The 20,400-nt window shown below is 44.4% G+C and overlaps 2 protein-coding genes across 9 annotated transcripts in view; one reads left to right on the top strand and one right to left on the bottom strand.

Moving 5' to 3' along the window:
• LOC117145023 (trithorax group protein osa) overlaps window positions 1–14,539 on the bottom strand; it is a 30,083-nt gene extending 15,544 nt beyond the window's left edge. For 7 of the 8 annotated variants that reach the window (XM_033310516.1, XM_033310522.1, XM_033310520.1 and 4 more), the window contains exons 1-4: window positions 14,143–14,538; window positions 12,036–13,118; window positions 4,191–4,487; window positions 3,908–4,126 (exon numbers count right to left, since the gene is read on the bottom strand). In XM_033310516.1, coding sequence (XP_033166407.1) covers window positions 3,908–4,126; window positions 4,191–4,487; window positions 12,036–12,950 — 1,431 coding nt within the window. In that variant the 5' untranslated portion in view covers window positions 12,951–13,118; window positions 14,143–14,538. Of the gene's footprint in view, window positions 1–3,907; window positions 4,127–4,190; window positions 4,488–12,035; window positions 13,119–14,142 lie in introns of all 8 variants that reach the window. The other variant, XM_033310518.1, reaches the window with a different exon arrangement.
• Window positions 14,540–15,592: 1,053 nt separating this feature from the next.
• Window positions 15,593–19,052, top strand: LOC117144782 (chorion peroxidase). Its single transcript, XM_033310151.1, has 8 exons — window positions 15,593–15,851; window positions 16,159–16,946; window positions 17,076–17,502; window positions 17,607–17,934; window positions 17,996–18,170; window positions 18,233–18,391; window positions 18,446–18,765; window positions 18,819–19,052. Exons 1-8 carry the CDS (start codon window positions 15,686–15,688, stop codon window positions 18,883–18,885), a joined length of 2,430 nt encoding a protein of 809 aa, XP_033166042.1. The 5' UTR covers window positions 15,593–15,685; the 3' UTR covers window positions 18,886–19,052.
• The last annotated feature ends 1,348 nt before the right edge of the window (window positions 19,053–20,400 follow it).

The raw sequence follows: 20,400 nt of genomic DNA, 5'->3' as shown, positions 1-20,400 counted from the left end.
ACTAACAGACTGTCAGACTGACTGGCAATCCGACGCAGCAACAGACCAACAGCCACTGGCAGCAGTAAAAGCGAAAAAACGAACAACGAACGAACAACAGCCAACGTTGGCAGTCAACCACTTTGAGAGCTCAGACAAATGTCCCATGAATCGCACACTGGGCTCCAACCGAAAACACACGGCCCAGAGTCGCAGCCAGAGCTGCCAGAACCGGCAAGAGCCAGAGCCACAGCCAGGGCAATAGCTAAAGCAAAAGCCAAAGCCAGAGCCAGGCCAGACCAGACCAAAGCGATCCAATCCGACCGACCCTACCCGACTCAACTCGACTCGTTTCGAGCAACGTTTCGTTTCGTTTCGATTCGTTCGTGGTGTGTATCCAAACGAGTGAACTGAAAAACAAGCGCACAATCACACGACTCTCTGTATATATAAAATTTGTATGCGTTCGAAACGAGGCAGTACACTGAAACATAAGCTGGGAGGCCTTTTGATGGGATATTATAAAGAACCACATCTTTAAATTATGGTTTCTGGTCAAGTCATTTATAAAAGACTGAACTTTGGCATACGATCCCAAGCCCGGAGAAATCATAATACATGGATGTAGAAACTGTATATTCCTTTCAAAGAATTCTTCTCTGTGCATCAGCGCCAACTGAAATGAACGTTCTTTTTATTTCGACTTTATTTTTGCCTTTTTTACTGGCTGCGCCGCCTGTTAAAATGAAAAACGATGATGATGCCGCCGCCGCTGCTGCCAACAATAACAACAACGACAACGCAGCAGAGTCGCAGGCACAGCAATGAGTGGAGCACTAAAATCCCAGTAACAACGGACGGAGAAAAACCGGCAAAATTGTTCATTGGCAGTTGGAAGGCACACCATAATGAAGGGGCAGGCAGGGCACGGGAAAGATGGGGGGACCCGGTTGCGGAAAGGCCGGGCCATGTGGCTCTGGGGCTTTTGGGCTCGCAATCGCAATAGCATAGCAATAGCAATGGCATTCGCATGCCGGTGGTTCGAGTTCGGGCCCAAAGCCCCAACCGTGTGCACTGCACCACAGACAATTTCGGCTGGCATTAAATGAATGCAGCAGTTGTGTGCTGCTGGCTGGTTGGCTGGCTGGCCCGCAAATTTCAGATGCTGATAGGCATACAGATAGATAGTCATGCCAATTGTCCACAGAGCAGAGAGAATATGACGCAGAACAGTCGACTTGAAATAAGTTTCTAAACTAGGACACGTCGATGGGGCTGGCTGTGTGCTCTTGAAAATCAATGGGACTGCCACCAGCCATCAGCCACTGGGAGCTTAAATAACACGCTATATAGCAAAGGTGTCCCAACTGCCGCAGTAAGAGGAAAGCAGCGGCTAAAAGCCATCAGTAGTTAAATATTATTGCTGGCAGTTGGCTTTTTGTTCAGCAACACACGGCGAATTTAAAGCGGCTTACAAAATGCAATTCGAAATCGACCAGCTTAAATAACAATGGACGGGCAGGGACTTCCCCCGACTTTGGAACTTTGCAGTGGCTTAAAACGAGCGTTGGCTGCGGCTGATTACAGTTTTCGTTCGGTTTCGGCTCGTTTCCAGTTGGTTTCAGTGTTGAATTGGCCAGAAACGCGGATTTAACCTTGCAACACCCAATTAAAACGCAAAGGAAAACCGATTTTTTTGATTTTGTAAAGTGATTTGAGTGCACTGGGTTGAGAAAACTATTTTTATATTGATATACGTTCGCTTTTCATTTTGGCATCCAATGGAACTTTTGGTTATGAAAGTGATGTGCTAATTTGAAGCATTCAGCGGTTCGGGTATGACGCAGGAAAATTGGAAATTAAGATACAGATATTTGGTTATGGGTCTCGAGGTGAAGGGATAATAGGATAGTTATCAGTTATATATGACTTCTCTTAAGATCTTTGGAGGAGAGTTTATGGCCACCTCAATTATCGCTAATGATATGGATCGATGGCAGCTGAAGAGGACCTGAGTTGATGAGAGTACACATAAAATGTAAACAACCCGCTAAACAACAATGACAACAAGAACAACATCGACGACGCGAAGGAGATGGAGGTGAAGCAAGAACAAGAACAACAATGACCTTGGCATTGACCCAAATATATGGTAACAGACGCTTTGTGTGTGATCTTGAGTGTAGTCATGCGAGTGTGTTGGTTGCATATACATGCCACATACAAAATATAAAGGGAATGAGGGGGAAAAAACCGAAATACGAAATAAAGAAATGGTATGGGGCACAGGAGGATTGTCGACCGTGCAGAGCAAAGTGCGGGGGGATGGGGCTTGCGGGTGGAACATGGGCAGGGGCAGGGGAATCGCAGGAGGAGGGGGAGCAGGGACAGCCACGACGGCCGCGGACATGCTGAATGAATAAATGGGGTACAAAGCAAACGCACACATCCGCAGGCACGTCACATCCACAGCTGCGGCCAATATAATAATACTATGGATACTATGGAAAATGATTTGCCAAATAAAAGTAATTGCATATCGACGATATAGATAATAAATCAAACGACAAATTTTGTTGATGCCCAGTGAAGAGTATTCTGCAGATACTCCTTTTAAACTTTTTCAATTAACTGAACCCAAAAATGCTGATAACACGTGCATATGCGATTTAAACAAACAAAAAAAAAAACGGAAGGGTGGGGGGTTAACCAGACTGCCAGCGTTGCGAAAAATAAACCAAAAGACAAAGGGGGAAAACACCGCCGCTGCCATAAGAAATAGTAATCAAAACAAAATAAAAATCATTAAAATTCATAAAAACAAATCAAGACAGCCGTCGACGACAACAAGAAGAAAAAGCAACGATAAGGTTAAAAGCAATTTTAAAGTTAAGGTAAAGGGAGGCGGGCACATGGTTGGGATACGATAGCGGTTCAAGTTCAAGGGAACAGAGGGAGGTGTTTAGGTGCACGCATATATATGTACACATGTATATATATATAAACAGAGAAAATAACATCATAAGCCCACACAAGTATTAAGATCTGAAGAGCGCTGGGCGGAGGGCAGGAAAATCCGCCAGAGCAGAGCAATCTCAACCCAAAAATGAGTACTAGAGTACCCTCGTGTGGGGGTATGAGTGCCGGTATGAGTACGAACTACGAGTGCCATGGCCAGGCATAAACATTTGACCTGAACAACTTTTGTAGACTGGCTGCCTGCCTCTTGTTGGGCTAGATGGTGGGCGAGGGAATGGTGCGGTGGCGGGATGGAGGCACTGGGGTACGTTTTCTGGTTGGGGATGGGACGGGGGGAAATGGGAATCGCAGGTAAAGAGTGCGACGCCGATGTAGACGTATGTGTGACGTCACGAGTCAAGTTCACGTGCTGTTCACGCAGCACAGTTTATTGACCCACTTTCGATGTGTATTATCTAGAAAAGCTGCCAACACGAGTAGTGTAGTGAATGGGGGACTACTGGGTGGTCCCACGGCCAAACATCCAATGAATGTGCAAATAGGAAATGTGCTTGCCCATATAAAGCTGTTATTGTATCATAACATACTATGGGTGAATGCATTACCGCACATTCGATTGGAGCTCACTCATTGAGATTTCGGTTTCCTCATTTATGGATTACTTTCCTCACAACTTTTACAGTAGAGATAATAAACCATATGATTATCAATGGTTATACCTATTGTTTTGCTAAGAAAATGTTTTTTTGACAGCTGAGGAACAATTCATTCAAGAGCCAATGGACTATATTTTCATTTTCCATATCTGAATGTTTGCTTAGAGATGGAGAAATGGTGTCCTTGACGTTGCTTTCGTTACTTCTCATAATGCATCAACTTTCTAGATATTCTTTTCATCAACAATCTTTCTCCAGGGAGTAAAACAATCAAATCATATCCAATCGCTTACCTGGTGCGGCGAGGGCGACGCCTGCGATGGTTGTGGCGATGGACTGGGCGCATGGCCCGGACTGCTGCTGGGAGGAGGTCCGCCCGCGCTGACGTGTGGCGGTGGTGGCGGCTGCTGCTGCAGTGGCGGCACGTGGTGCGGTGAGGCGGGCGGCAAGGGATGTCCGGAACCGGGACTGGGCGAGGACCCACCTGGCCAAGGTCGATTCGGTTCGGGATACTGCGCATGAAGACGGTTGATTGATTAATTCTGAAAAAGACGCTGCTATCTTGTTGCTCCTTACCTGGTGCGTCGAGTAGGCAGTTCGATGGTTGGATCCGCCCGCCGGCAGACCCGGCGGTGTTGGATAGCGTTGCGGGTACGGCGAATATTGAGATGTTGGCGGTGTGTTCTGCTGCGGCGGCTGCTGTCCGGCACCTGGAGGTGGTCCGCCCGGCACAGGACCGCCGGGCTGCTGACCCGCCTGCTGTTGCTGCTGCTGCTGCTGTTGTTGCTGTTGCTGCTGCGGCGAACTAGGATAGGAACCTGAATTTTGACCGTGAGCTGGCGGATAGGGTGACTGACCCCTGGAAGTGTTTGTCTGTGGAAGAAAAATCATTTGGATCAATAAAAGCCAAAAGCAGACTAATAAATATCTAATGAACGTCAAAGTTTAACCCACTACCTCTGAGTGGTCATATGTATGTAGAAGTATACTAAGGATAAAGCTGTTGAATCGTTGAATTCATTATTGAAAATACAATTAGCACTCCACCACCTACAACACTTCAGTTCTTAGACTTTCAACAGGAAATGTTAATAGCGAGTTTTCTATCGAGCTACGGATGTGTCACGTGGGTCTTTAGAGGGTTAAATTGGAGAGGCGACAGAGACGGCACATGGGTTTTTAATTACAGGCATCTCGCTCTGTCTCTCTTCGACTCTATTTATATCCTCCCACACTCTGCTTTCCCCTGCAATTCATCAATTATTTGCGTTGGGCTTCGCCGATGCTTCGTCTGTGTGCGAGAGCTGCACATTCCATTTTATTGTATATATCATTTTAATCGATATTCCACAACCGATTCCCGTAAATTCGCGCCCAAATACACACCCTCTTGGTCATGTGTGTTCGGCAGCTCTACAGTGGATGTCCTCGGATTAGGACTCTCTGCATTGGAAATTTCCAGCAATTAATATGCGATTGTGCAGCTGCAAGGGAAAACTAGACGGTAATTGGAATTGACCCCGACTGCACAGCACAAGTGCCCCTAATTATTTGGCGCCCACTGTGGCGTGTGTGTACACTGCACATCCATCGCATTCGGGGGTTGGGGTGCAAGGGAGCGACATCGACGCACCCTCGGGTGTGCTGCTGTCACTTGACAGTCACAAATGCGCAGATTAAAAGGAGACAGTTCAGAAAATATGCTGCCAAAGGATCCTAAATGCTGGCAATAAAAAGTTGAAATACATCAATATAACGGGAAAGCACCTACACATTCGTTTTTACAATGCAGGGCGGAAAGTTAGCTACAGCGGATAGCTAAAGCAAGCTTTTTCCAGTACTCATTTTAAATTTAGAAACTATAGATATTTTTAGATAGCAAATAATACATATTTTACTAAAATACATCTTTTAAATATAACGACATTCATTCCTCTATAAAAATAAAGCAAATTAAGCAATTGTTTTGCTGCAATATTAGCAAATCAGATTCCAGAGATATTCAATAAATTTCAATACCCGTATTATCTTGGCTACATTCCACAGTGCTAGAAAAGCGACCTGCGTTGTCCATGTCCTTCCCAATCAGTTCAAATTACGAAGCTCTGTCCTGAAGGAGGACGCATAACTTCTAGCTGGGACGGGGGCAGTCGATTGCCTGCCACTCGTGGCTCCTGCTCCTGCTGCTGGTTCCCTCTGCCACTCCGTGACCCGTCACAGCGCCAGAAGAAGAAATCCACTTGAGTGGAATATAAAGTGAAACTTACGGACGCACATACATGAGGATGTGCATGTGCAGAGGGGACCAGACCAGGCCAGGCCAGGCCATGCCAACGACAAAGTTGCAACAAAGCCAGGGAAAAGGAGCTCCGAGACGGAGAGGACACCTCGCTGCGGAACCTGGCCTGTGCGGCAGACAACTGGAGCAGGACGAGCAAAAACCAGGCATGCCATGTGCCATGTGGCGGTGTATGTGCCAAAGTCTGTCTGTGTGTGTGTGGGAAAGAGCTTTGGATGCCATTAATGAAAGGATTTTCAACTTGACGTGGTGCGACAAGGCGGACCAAGTCGCAACGCAGCACAGAGCAGCGACCGCCTGACATGGCAAGTGGAGAGGCGCTTGGCAAGCTCGCACAGACTTACGGTTCGCCCTCGCAAACAGAAAACCCCACAGCGGCGTACACACAAATGTAGCCGGGCAACAACATCGCACCGAATGCCACAGCCCAGAGTAAAATGTGGCAATAAATCTAATGGAAACTCACAGCAATGAGGGAACGAACGAGGGAGCCAACCAAGACAGGGAAGTGCTGGCACCCTAGCTACTTTTGTGGCAAAACTGGCTAGATACATTTTTTGAAGTCATGGTATTATTTGACGGGCCTTAAAAAATGTTATTAATTTTCTGTTCAACTGTGTAGCTGTATAACCAAACCCGCTATCTCCCTTGGCTTAACACAGTTAACCAAAAATTACAAATTGCAATTTAATTGAGTATATCCCTTGAGTCCCAACTATCTATAACAAAAAACACCCTATCATCATTACACATTTTCTATAAGATTAGTTAAAAGAGATAGGACAAATTGTTTTGGAACCCATAATGTGAATAGTCATAAGAATATAAGAATATTTTAATGGATATATAGGCATATATAGAAAAAGATCTACAAATTTCCAAGAAAATATTCTTATGGTACTTCAAATCTATTGATTATTTTAGAGACATTGCTTATGGGCCCTACTCAAGGCATTGGCTATAATTCCCTCTGCAAGCAAGTAAACACTGCTCTCAACACTGTTGGCCTGGCCAAAGGTAAGCAATGCTAAGGAAAGGCAAGGCAGGCCAACCCAAGGCAAGGAAGCCAGCGCTATATAGCCAGAATCAGAAACAGAAACAGGAACATAGCCTCTCAGCCAGAGCCAGAGTCAGAACCAAGGGCCAAAGCCAGATCCCGTCGTTCGGGTAACGAGAACAACAACGGCAACTCCAACAACAATCGACAACGGCTACGACGTCGACGAGGATGGTTGGTCGTTCCTCGTTCGGTTGGGTCGGTCCACTGCAGGGTGACAGGAAACATGAATGGATGGTTTTCGTGCTCCGCTGTGTGCGTGTGTATCTGTGTGTGCGGAGCGAGCGAACGAGGCAACGAGAAATAAAGTTAAAAAGGAAAAAAAAAGAAAAAGGGAAAACTCATCATGGATGAAAATCAAAAGCAGAAACGGCAACGGCGGGTAGAAACTGAAGTGGAATTTGAATTAATGCAGCAAGGGTCGTACGGTGGCACAAACGCACACACACAGATACACACAGCCACACACTCATACAATGACTGTAACGAACGAATGACGGTTGGAACGAACGTCGCTCGGAATTAAGTTCGGGGAATCGGGATAGGATCGGGGGATGGGACGGGAACAACTGAAATTCTGAATTCAGGGCTCTGAGTTCTCGTTCGGATGGTGGTAGGTTTTCCAGCTAAAAGCCGGCTACATGTATTAAAATATCGCGGGAACAAAAACAAAGCGCAGCAGCCAAGGGAGTGGTCCTGTTTGCCAGTCCCCTTCGCTCCGCTCCGCTCCTCGTCTCCTTGATCCTGGGTTTATAATTTCATAACCAACAGACACACAGATACATACACACACACACACACCCACGGGCGGAGGGCGATTGCATATAAATTGTGCGAAGGGAAAAACGTGGTAAATGCGATTTTGTGGCAGTAAAGGTAAAGCCGGCAGTGGCAGTTGCAAGGGTTGTATGTATGTGTGTGTGTGAGGGGGTGGAAAGGAACAAGGGGAATGAGGTGGCCGGGGGAAGGACGTCCCTGCTGGCTACTCCCGCTGTTGCTGCCGGCAAATGGAAGGAATTATGTGCACAGCTCTCGAACAGGCGTAATTTTAATACAATGTCGCACTCTCCACGCGCCCATTCACATTGGCAGCAGTTGCAGAAAGATAAACAAGGCAACTGAAATAAACCAATGCAGCAATCCCCTCCGACAACTGTCGCAAAATATTACTCAAAAATGTTGAGCGATTACCTCTCAGTCCCTGTGTGTTTAATTAAATTTTGTGCTCCTCTGGCTGTTATGATGATGGTTTTATGGGTTCTTGCCACCTTATATTTGTTCCAACATTTCCTTTTTATAGATAGTACTTATGATAAATGATTAACTATTGTAACGTTTATATCACGATTTTTACCTCTCACGATTACCTCTCATGTAGGTTTTCATATACATTAATCGTAAGGTAAGATAACAAATTTGTAAATGTTCTATCAGTCATTGGAAAAAAGTACATATAGTTAAATTAAAAAACTGTTGCTAATTTTCCATCATGTTGCATCCAAATAAGGAAAACGGCTGGCCGAAAAAAAAAGAGCCAGAGAAAAGGCAAATAAAGGAATGAGGAAGAGAAGGATCCCCATCAAGAAGGGACAATAACCGTTAAGGCAAAGGCAAGGCAACGGTTTTGTGTGCTCCACTTTTTGTAGGTCAAACTTTAAAGGCACTCCTCCAATACAAGCAGGCCAACCCATACATGCGAAGAAACGGCATAAACAAGCCGGCACACAGACATCAACTCTCTCGAAATAAAAAAAAACACAAAGCGCCGGAGGAGGTGGAGGTAGAGTCGGAAGAAGGCCAAACAGGAACAACAAAGACACAAACGAAAAGAGCGGTTAATGCAATGCCTTTTGCCTTTCCCCAAAAAATAACAAACATGAAGGGGAAGTACCACCAAAAAAAAAAAGAGGCGGAAAAGAGGCCTTTAAGCTCTTTAATATATGCCCAAAAGTGTTGTTGCTCGCCTTGCACCTGTTGACCTCAAAGGAGAATCAAACGGAACGTCAAGGATGTATGGGGAGCATAACGGGATGCATCTAGCACACTTGCACTCGAAGAAAGAGAGGGGTAGAGTGAGTGAGCCAAGGCATGTCATCATAGTCGAGCCCTCCTCCCCCTTCCACATCTACACCTCCACCTCCTCTCTTTTGACTGTGCGCGGTTTCACTTGATTTTCATTTTTATTTTGTTTTGGTTTCTGCTTCCTCCACAGCTTGCCGGCTAACCCCTCCTCCACCACCGCCCCCTTCTTCTTCTGCTTCTCCTACCCCAAAACAGAGAGAGGGAGGGAGAATCAGCTGTGACAACAACAAGTTTCTCTGTTATTGCCTTTGATTACGGTGCCTACTTGGCCATTGTTGTTGTTGCTGCTGCTGCCGTTTCGGTTGTACCTATGTATGTCTGATACGTAAGTATGTATGCGAGTATATGTATTTATTGCATGCACGCGTAAGTCACACTCTGCCGGCAATTTGATTTCTTTGTTTATGCACACAAGCCCGCCGAGCGAGGCAAACAATCAAACAAACACATGACATTGGATAGCACCGCTTCTAGACTCTTTTTTCAGTCTTTTTTTTTTATTTCGCACTACCTACCTACACATAGAGACACAACCAACACTGAGCCATAAACAAAAGCTCTCGAAGGTCGCATCACATCGCATCGCACCGCATCGCACATGTCTAACCCTAGCGGATCGCTTTGATTTGTGTGCTCACACATAGATTTGTTTATATTTCTCTGTCTAATCGTCGACATCAAAGTTCGTTGACTCGCATATGAGACATCGCATCTACATCCGCGCCACACCAAACCAAACCATTCATGAAGTACAAAAACAATCGATCCTACTGCAGTGACATCAAATATGCCAGAAGCAGACCGATGACTACATAGACACGGAATCGGGCCACAAAATATGAGTTTGTTGGGCTGCGGGTAAGCCCCCTAACTACCACACTACCCCACTAATAAAACAATTAACCGGTTTCCGTTTAATTCAAAACGTGAAATCATATCACGTGCTTCTCCATTGGGGCCAATAAACCAAGCAAACCAAACCAAAAATCAACTTCAAGCGCATTATCGCTTGACACAACTGATAGCAAATTCTTCATATCAGGGATTACAATGAGTAATCCTCTTTGACAAATGTATATTCTTTCAGTGTTTTCAACCCAAAACGAACTGTGAAAAGAAGAAGAACTGTAAAAAAAAATCTACAGGTACTACAAGTTCTTAACCAACCCGAAACATTCTATTTATTTTTATCCATTAAAACCTATAAAGTGCAGATTGGTGTTTCCATTAGTTAAATTGTAGAGGATTGTACGTTTTCACACGAGCGACTTTACGGTATCTTTATGTTCCGTATAACACTTTTTTACATTCGCTTTTAATACTACTGTATGTAGTTATATCGACTGATAAAAATGGCTCGACTCATTACTATATTACTGTTTGATATACATACAAACATATGTTTTGTTGTCTATAATTATACAGTCATAATGTCAAGAAAAGAGTAAGAAATAACTACTTCATTCACTGCATTGCATGTTTTGAGTAGTGATATTCACTTCTTCTGTCTTTTAACATTTAACACTAACAATGCATAAGCTTTAAAATTATTCCAATCAGACACGAGGCCAACAGGCCGTCGATAATGTTGACATGAAGGGAACAGAAAACCCTAAAAACCCTAAAGAATGTGAATGAATGCCTCAACATTTTTGTGTACGAAACTCTTTCTTGTTATTCCGCTGCTTCTTCTTATTCTTTGTCTTCTTATTTTACCGTTGCGGTGCGGCCTTTTGTTGTTATTGTTTTGCGGCGGCAAGTGCCGGTTCTCTGCTGTCCGTCTCCCTCACTCTCACCCGGCTTCGTCCAGTAACAACAACTAAAGCACAACAACACCCGGCACTTAAACAGCGAATTTTCAAGGGGATGGGGGTATCTAAAGGAGGAGGAGGAGCAGGGAACCAAGTGGGAGGGGCGGGCGAAAAAGGCGCGGAATCTGAGTACAATGTTTTTACGTTATGTGTGTCAGTGTGTCTGCCGCTTCTGCCCCTTTTTTATATTCTTTCCTTCGAGTGGGACTTGGCAAATCTTCAGTGAACTGAATGAAGTGCGACCAAGACGAAACCCTAAAAAGTAACAGTAAGTATTGCAGCCTCCCTCCCACGCACACACACTCCGAAACGAATACATGTGCACAAAACGTGACGAGCCCCTCTCCATGGAATGAGTGGGCAGTGGGTGTGTGGAGTGCGGTGGGTAGGAGGTTGGGGGAGGGAGATAGCTAGCACAAAGCCACCAGCGACAACCGCAGCAACAACAACATGAAACACATGCCGAGGAGGCCTGCACATGGAAATACTCCAGTAAGTAAGTGTGTGTGTGTGTGTGGGTTCGGGGTCGATGGAATCAAAATCAGTGTCAATGTCAAGACAGCTCTAAAATAAAAAAATACATAAGGAAACCCCTGGCGATAAGATTCTCTGTATTCAGTCTTTAAAAGGTTGCCTTTAGGCACAATGACACCATTTCTGGTGCAACAACTAGATCATTTAACATTATTCTTTTCGGAAAATTGTGTTACAGAAACACAACATTTATTGTGTGCTTTACATAAAGTTTCCATCCTGGAAGGCGTTTAAGCTACCATGCGGGTTTTTGTTACTTTAAAGCCGAAGGTTACCCCCGAACAAATATGAAATAAATCAATAATCAATAAATTCAATAAATATTGAAAAGACTTAAACGCATTTCCTATTTTCAGAAGCTGTGAAATAAAACGAATCACCATCCCAAAAACACTTTTGGTAAATACTTCAAGGCATTCCTAAACAACGTATTACACCGGAACAAAGTATTTAACAAATATGTTAAGATTGGAGACTATATAACTGCATATTATCATTTTGACCTTCAGATGTATCTTCCAAACATTCTTAAGGGCACAACTAAATATACCTTTCAATTTACAACTTTTCTATCCCAAGAAACCATGTATTTCCTTAACCTCTTGTTATCCCCAAATATCCCCTTTTTGATCACTTACCGGTGGTGGTGTCCTGTACTGCTGCGACGGTCCCAGTTGCGGACTGTAGGGCCTTGGTGGCGGTGCCCAACCGCCCTGTTGCCCTCCGTACGGCGATGGCTGGTGCTGCGGTGGCGGCGGTCCGTGTCCTGGTGGAGGGGGTCCACCGGCCTGCTGTTGCTGAGCCGCCGCAGCCGCTGCCGCCGAAGCGGCCGCCTGCTGGGGGTCGTAGGTGTTGGCGTAGCGATGCTGCGGCGGAGGCGGCGGATTCGAGGACTGGAGCAGAGAGTTTAACGTTGGCGTGGGTCCCTGCGGCGGCTGCCCGGGTATGTAGCGCTGCTGCGGCGGACGATTGGGTGAGCCACCGGGCCCCGGTTGCTGCGGGGGTTGCTGTTGAGGATGTGGCTGTTGTTGCTGTGGAGGCTTTCCACCTGGCAGCGGCTGGCCATAGCGATAGGGATCCATGTTGGGATCGGCGTGGTAGCGACCGTACGCTGGATGTGGATGAGGCGGCGGCAAGTGAGCGTACTCCTCCTTGACACCGGGCGCATGCTCAGGTGCTCCTCCGGGCGGTGGTGGTGCAGGTCCGCCGTGGTGCTGCTGTTGCTGCATATGGGGTGGTGGCGGATGCTGCTGTTGCTGCTGGTGCAGATGATGATAGTGCATGACTGCAGCTGGGTCTGGTCCTGGTGGTCCTCCAGGACCAGATCCTGGGGGCGGTGGTGCGCCGTATGGATGTGGGGCAACATTTTGTTGTTGCTGCTGGATGCTGGGATCGCTGCCGTTGTTGCTGTTGTTGTTGGGCGTGGGCGGGCCCGAGGTTGGCGGTGTAGCGCCACCAGGTGCCGCTCCAGCCGATGGGGGCGTGGCAGCAGGGGCGGGAGCGCCACCTTGCTGCTGCTGCTGTGTTTGCGGCGACTTTATTTTCTCATTCATGGCTGCTCATCGGCTTCTGGCTGCGCTGCTCCCGATCTCCCAGATTTTCCGGATCGGATTTTCCCAGATGTGTGGCGGCTACTGATGGAGCACCGGTAACCACCAACAACAACAACGCTGACGCTGATGATGACGACGACTGCAGCGGCGAGTTTGAGGTTATGTTAGCTGCAAGTTATCAAAAACGGGGGATTAGCATTTGGCAAAGGGGGTCTGGCTTATTAAAGGGGGCAGTCCTATATCACTGGGCCTAAATCGAGCGGGTTAAACATAAATAATTTGTACTCGTTCGTGGGCTGTTGTGTATTGAAAAGTCCGCTACTAACACACGCACACACATGCTCACTCGAACAGGCAGCACCAATACCACAACAATTTATTTTCCGCCGCTTACGGTGGGCAAATCGTAATGCGTTGACAACCCTGCCGCAACCGCTCTCGCAGTTCGAGCGCAGCCACTCTCGTTGGCGCTCTCGCTCTCTCTTTTCACATTTGGCGGCTATACACGCACACGCCGTATCCCTTTCCGTCTCACTTGCACTTGCTCGCCAGCCAGGCTGAAGGCATACGGCGCTCTCGCTCGCTCGCTCACTCTCTCCCTTGCTCGCTTTATTAGTTTCTGTGTGAAACGAATGAAACGGGCAGCACAGTAATGATTTTTTCGTAATTATTTTCTATGCCGATTTTTCGCGTTTACACAGCACTGGAATGGAATGGACGAAGGGGCATCATCTCACAATTGTTTAACTTATTTTCTTTTTGTGAGTGGGAGAGAGAGGGGGGCTAACGCTTAAGATTTATAAATAATTGCCGCGCCTGCTTGGCCGCGTTTGTTGCGCGTTCACTTTTGGCCGCTGCCGTTGTCTTGAGAGGCTCTCTTTTTTTGTTCGACTGCTTGCGTTTTCCTGCGGTTTTTCGCCAAGTGTTTATGAAGATGATGATGATGATGCAAGGATTCGACATCCAATCATTTGCATATGTATACACACACGCACTCACTCGCACACACACTCACACAGCCTCCAAAGTGCATCGTCGAGAGGAGAGAAACTGAATTTTTCACTCGCCCTCGGGCGAAAGTCCGGCGGCAGATTTGTTGTTGGGCCAAGAAGACTCAATATATATTTTGCGGGGCGCTTTGGTTTTTGGGGCTTTTCTTAACCAGAAATCTACATACACGCACACCACTTACACATAGAAGAATATTCACGCATTGACGACCGTCCACAGACTGGCTATATATACTAAAAACGAACTCGCGTGAGAAGACAGGGACAGGGCAGCAAACTCGGTATACGAACGGAACGAAATGAAACGATTCAAGTAGTAGTGTATGCAAGTCTTGTCTGTCTGCGCCTCGCGTTCTTTTTCTCTTCTTTTTTTCGATGGTTTTTCGCCAGGCTGGGGCGCTGCCAAAACGCTGATGCGGCGGCCACAATCACACGCGGCTGATCGCCAGTTGGGCCCTGCACAGGCTGCACATACTTTTCACTATTAATGCGCTGTATTTCACTTATTTTTCGAACAAATTCGCAGCATGACGAAGAAGCGAGCCTGTACAAGATTAGAGCGGATAGCACGCACGATAGTATCGATACGTAAAGTGTTTGGCACTGCGATACACTATCGGGGCTCGTTTCGATAGCTCCCGATAGCTCTAGCACGAAATTTAATCGCTTTATCCATACTTCATACTATTTTTTATTTATTGTGCTTCAATAAATATTTATTTTAAGTGCCGGGTCACTTTTCAAATATATATATAAATCAAAAGCTGGCGCATTAGCGATATTTGAGTGTGACGCAATAATGAGTTTGCATCGATTTCGATTTCTCGCTACTCTGGGACGCCATCTTTATTGCGGTATTTTAAACGGAAACTTAACTTAAATTCAACGGCGTGCTAAAATTTTCAATTTTGTAAAACTTTGTGAAGGTATAAAAGTTATAAAAACTAGAAAGCTTTATTTGTAGCCAGATCTTTCGGTTTAGAAGTACATCAATTTAAAGTTTTTAAGAAAAATTTCAATTTCTGTGTTGTTGTTTATTGGTGCCGACAAAAGTATATTAATATTGAAATTATGGAATTTTATTAGAGAGTAAAAACAATTTTGAAAGTTTAGACCCCGTTTATCCAACCAATAGAGCGGCAGAGCAAGAAACTACAGCGAGTTTAAACATCGATATATTCGTAATTTTTTGTTTGCTAATTATCGATACCATACAAAACTACCGAAAAAATCAAATTCAAAAAGGTCGTAAACAACATCAGCGTAATTAATCCGCAATAACAAATTCTATTATTACAATTTTTTTTTTTAAATTTTAATTCAAGTAACTTTTTTCAGATTTTTTTTTAGATAATAAAGCAGATTTCTTATTTACAAAGTTTAAAAATATTTTTTGGTCAAGGATGTCAACCGAAAAAATAAAAAAATTGCTTATTCTATTTATATTAGTAATGAATTCTATTCTATTCTATTGAATATTATTGCTTAGTGCACTGCTTGCACAATTTACTAATAAGAGAAGTTGCGCTTAACAGAAAAATGTTACTGATATTTACAGCACACTGTACGATATTTACAGTACACTGCTTTCGACTAGCTGTGATATCGAGCATTCCTGGTATCGAATGCAAAATGGCGGCATTTTAAGTTCAATTTACCACGATTAGGTTGAGCTTGTCGGTTCTATTTTAAGTATAAGCCAACAAATGTTTCATTAAACGCAAAATGAGTCGCATTTTATTTATTTCGTTGCTACTTATTGTGACGCAACTGGGCGAGTTGCAGGCTGCAGCATTTTCTGTGCGCCAAAATCGTTTTGATGAAGTTTCTGATTTGCAGACTCCTGCACCTGAGGCCACTTCCACTGAATCTTCTACGAAACCCGAAAAAGGTGAATATAAGTTACATATTTATGTATACACATATACGTTTAGTTATATAAATTGAATATCTTGGCAATTTCAAAATGGCGTAATTGGTGAAACGGTTCTTGCCCGCTCTCTGTGAAGTTACGGTTAATCGTTCTACACTGAAAACAACTGCCTAAAAAACTTTCATATTTACATAATTAACCAAATGAAATCTTTGTAAATTTAAATACAATGTAATATAAAAATATATATATTTATTAAATTTTAATATTATATTTTTATGGATTTTGATATTGTAAATTGTACAAATTTGGTCTTTCTGTGTAGCTACCAGTGGTCTGCTGAAAAAATGTCTTCCCTGCAGCGATGGTATTAGATGCGTGCCCCAAATCCAGTGTCCCGCCCACGTTCGCATGGAAAGCCATGAAAAGCCTCAGATTTGCGATCTCCCGGCTGGTAAATTTGGTTACTGCTGCGAGACTGGACAGAATCACACTGCTCCCAAGCCGGAGACCTCATCAAAGGAGCGCCGATCCGGATTTCCCACCATTCTGTCACCCGCAGTTTTGGATGAGGCGCGTCGCAACTTCGAGCACTTGATGCATGGAGTTGCGCAGATTCCGGTGCGCCGTGGCTTTCCCGACTTTGCCCATGGCCTGGTTTTCCACTCGACGGCCAAGGATGACCTTCACAACTTCGCCATATCGAACAGTGCCATTGAACAAGTGATGACCACCCAGTTGTTTGGCAAGAAGGAGCAGGTGCCCGTCGAAGATTTCATTACCAATAATGTGCCCATCAAGTTCACTGAGACTCCGCTGGCACACCATTGCCAACCGCCACCAGTTTGCGGCAATATTCGTTCTGTTTATCGCAGCATGGATGGCACTTGCAATAATCCAGAACCACAGAGATCGCTGTGGGGTGCTGCTGGTCAACCGATGGAGCGCATGCTGCCCCCCGCCTATGAAGATGGTATCTGGACACCGCGTGCTCACTCTTCTGACGGCACTCCGCTGTTGGGCGCCCGTAAAATCTCACGAACTCTGCTCTCGGACGTTGATCGTCCTCATCCTATGTACAATCTCATGGTAATGCAGTTTGGACAGGTCTTGGTAAGTAATCAAGCAAAAGATCACCTATTAGTCAAAGCCTAATAAAAAAATCAGACGGATCTATACATATGAGGGGCCAATAAACTAGTTCATTGGTTAATAAATAAAGTTAATATGTTAATTTTCCAGGCTCATGACATTTCACAAACTTCTTCGATCCGTCTCGAGGATGGCAGCCTGGTGCAATGCTGTTCCCCCGAGGGAAAAGTAGCTCTCAGTCCCCAGCAAAGCCATTTTGGCTGCATGCCGATCCACGTCGAGCCGGACGATGAGTTCTTTGCAGCTTTTGGTGTGCGTTGTTTGAACTTTGTTAGATTGTCTCTGGTGCCTAGTCCCGACTGCCAGTTAAGTTACGGCAAACAGCTGACCAAGGTGACACACTATGTGGACGCCTCGCCGGTCTATGGGTCAAGTGATGAAGCATCTCGAAGTTTGAGAGCCTTCCGCGGAGGACGTCTGCGAATGATGAATGATTTCGGGCGTGATCTGCTGCCCTTGACAAACGACAAGAAGGCATGTCCCAGTGAAGAAGCCGGAAAGTCCTGTTTCCATTCGGGTAAATTACCATTATTATTACGCAAAGCAGAGCTATTACTTGCCTATATTTATTGCTTTTACTTCCATTGTTGCTAATGCGGTGCTACTTACTTCCACTTTTAGGAGATGGCCGAACAAACCAGATCATATCCCTGATCACCCTTCAAATTTTACTGGCCCGGGAGCACAACCGCGTAGCCGGTGCACTACACGAACTAAATCCTTCAGCCAGCGATGAAACGCTCTTCCAGGAAGCTCGACGCATCGTCATTGCCGAGATGCAGCATATCACCTACAACGAGTTCTTGCCCATTATAATTGGACCACAGCAGATGAAGCGCTTCCGTTTGGTGCCGCTGCACCAGGGCTATTCCCATGAATACAATGTTAATGTGAATCCAGCCATCACAAACGAATTCTCGGGCGCTGCCTATCGCATGGGCCATTCCAGGTAACAAATATTTGATTACTGCAAACGAAAATTTAATTTTAATTTATGTTTTTGCTTTAAGTGTTGATGGCAAGTTCCAAATCCGCCAGGAACATGGGCGCATCGATGAAGTGGTCAATATACCAGATGTGATGTTCAATCCTTCGCGGATGCGCAAGCGCGAGTTTTACGACGACATGCTGCGCACTCTATACAGCCAACCCATGCAGCAGGTGGACAGCTCAATCAGCCAGGGAGTAGGGATTAACCTTCATTAACTAAATTCATGTGGTGTGCTAATCGCTTTAACCTTGAGCAGCTCAGTCGCTTTCTGTTTCGCGGGGACAATCCGTTTGGCCTGGATCTAGCTGCCATTAATATTCAGCGAGGACGCGACCAGGGTCTGCGTAGCTACAACGATTACTTGGAATTGATGGGTGCACCCAAACTGCATAGCTTCGAGCAATTCCCAATTGAAGTGAGTACTTAGGCAATGGCTCTCGACTGTAGTCAACTAATTCTTATGTAATAGATTGCCCAGAAGCTGTCGCGCGTTTACCGCACACCCGACGACATTGACCTCTGGGTGGGTGGCCTGCTGGAGAAGGCAGTGGAGGGTGGTGTTGTTGGAGTGACCTTTGCTGAGATCATAGCCGATCATTTTGCACGCTTCAAGCAGGGCGATCGCTACTACTATGAGTACGACAATGGTATCAATCCTGGCGCATTCAACCCTCTGCAGCTGCAGGAAATTCGCAAGGTAACGTTGGCCCGCCTCCTGTGCGACAACTCCGATCGCCTTACGCTCCAAGCTGTGCCATTGGCCGCATTCGTACGTGCCGATCATCCGGGGTAAGTGGAGTGTAAAATAAGCTCTGCAGTTCCTTTAGTTCATTTCTTTATAGCAACCAAATGATTGGCTGTGATGATCCCAACCTGCCTTCTGTTAACTTGGAGGCATGGCGTGCATGAGGCACTTTTTTTTAATCCACTTTTAATTTATTTATCGATTTTTTAAACTGTATTTATATATGCGAATGTGCCGCCGAATTGTATATCCCCGTTTTATGTAACTGCGGCTTAACACAGAAACCAAAATAAAACTGCGATCGATTAAGCTGATTTTCATTGCTAATTAAGCGCAAATTTCTTTGTTCCAATGAATGTTTTAAGCGCAGCTCTCTCCGCATCCTCTTAAGGCCCTTTTGTCCTTTTGTGGTGTTACATTGTTGATTGGGTGACAAGTACAAATACCAAATAACCCAGAAGATGTCATTTATTTTCGGCATCCCACTAATTTGTTAATTCAATAGACTAATTTGTTTTGCGCATCTGTTACTGTTATGATGTATGTATGTGAATATTTATCAAGAAAAAACACGTCATAACGAGGTAAAAACTAGTGACGATCGCACTTCTTAATTGGAAACATTAACAGTTTTTGTTTTGTTTTTGTTTGCTTAATAACTTTTAAACATTTTACATTTCCATTTTTATGGAAATGTGTTTTTGGAAAAATACGTTAATAAATGAAAAACAACATTTATCTTGGCAATAGCTTTGTATAGAAAAAAATATTTTAAAATTTTAAATAATGTTTTTTTTTCAGACAAACTGACAAGAGATTTAAATTTAAAAATCTTGTTTTAAATGGAACGTTTGATTTTAACAACCGATATATAGCATTTAAATGGAACGTTTGATTTTAACAACCGATATATAGCATATAGCGCTTCGTCACTATGTGGAATGCCGTCCACAGTGATATGTTTGTTTCTGGCGTGGAATCGCTTTGGATTATCTAGTCAATTAGTAGCTGTTCGCATTCGTAAATAACATGATATGCAAATTTCAAGCTAAATTAAAATGTATAACAGAATATTATTAAACGTCTATATCAATTCCGCTCCATTTCACAGTGAATTGTGTGTCGACATATATCTGTGAAGTCTTGTTTAACCTTAGATATTTATTATTTGAGCTTCTATTTTTACAATCTTTACGTAAGTCATGTGAACTAATCAGTCGCAGAAAATATACGCAGTTTGTAATCGCTGTCAAATGAACAACTTCTTCAATTGAAATATAATCAATTTGATTATTGAACTTTCCAATTTTTAAATGCGAGGGAGACCAATTTTATTTGTGAACCCATGTATTTATATTTACTTTTTCCATATAACATATGGAAGTTTTCGGAGAATACGGCTCATGTAGATTAGTTTGATAAACAAAAGCTCTATATCAAAGGGTTTGGAAGTTGTGGGTGGGTGTCTGATGGAATAAAACAGGAATAAAATCAATTCGTAATTATGATATAAAAATTTCCTTCGCTAATCTATGGACTCCAGTGTCAACAAGTTTGTCCCACCACATTGGACTTGGCTTCATGCACTACCCAAACCAACTTGTTGAATCTTATTGCATGCCTTTGGAGCACACTTTTGCCCGATTTAAACTGGTTTTATGTCTCATATTTTCATCAAT

This window comes from Drosophila mauritiana, chromosome 3R, assembly GCF_004382145.1.
Source record: "Drosophila mauritiana strain mau12 chromosome 3R, ASM438214v1, whole genome shotgun sequence".
NCBI lineage: Eukaryota > Metazoa > Arthropoda > Insecta > Diptera > Drosophilidae > Drosophila > Drosophila mauritiana.
This window is presented reverse-complemented; position numbering and strand designations above follow the sequence as displayed.

Bases quoted from the DNA above. Each gene is read 5' to 3' on its own strand.
- LOC117144782 (XM_033310151.1), top strand. From the start codon at position 15,686: ATGAGTCGCATTTTATTTATTTCGTTGCTACTTATTGTGACGCAACTG. The intron at 15,852-16,158 runs GTGAATATAAGT...CTTTCTGTGTAG, and splicing joins TTCTACGAAACCCGAAAAAG to CTACCAGTGGTCTGCTGAAA. The intron at 16,947-17,075 runs GTAAGTAATCAA...TTAATTTTCCAG, and splicing joins TGCAGTTTGGACAGGTCTTG to GCTCATGACATTTCACAAAC.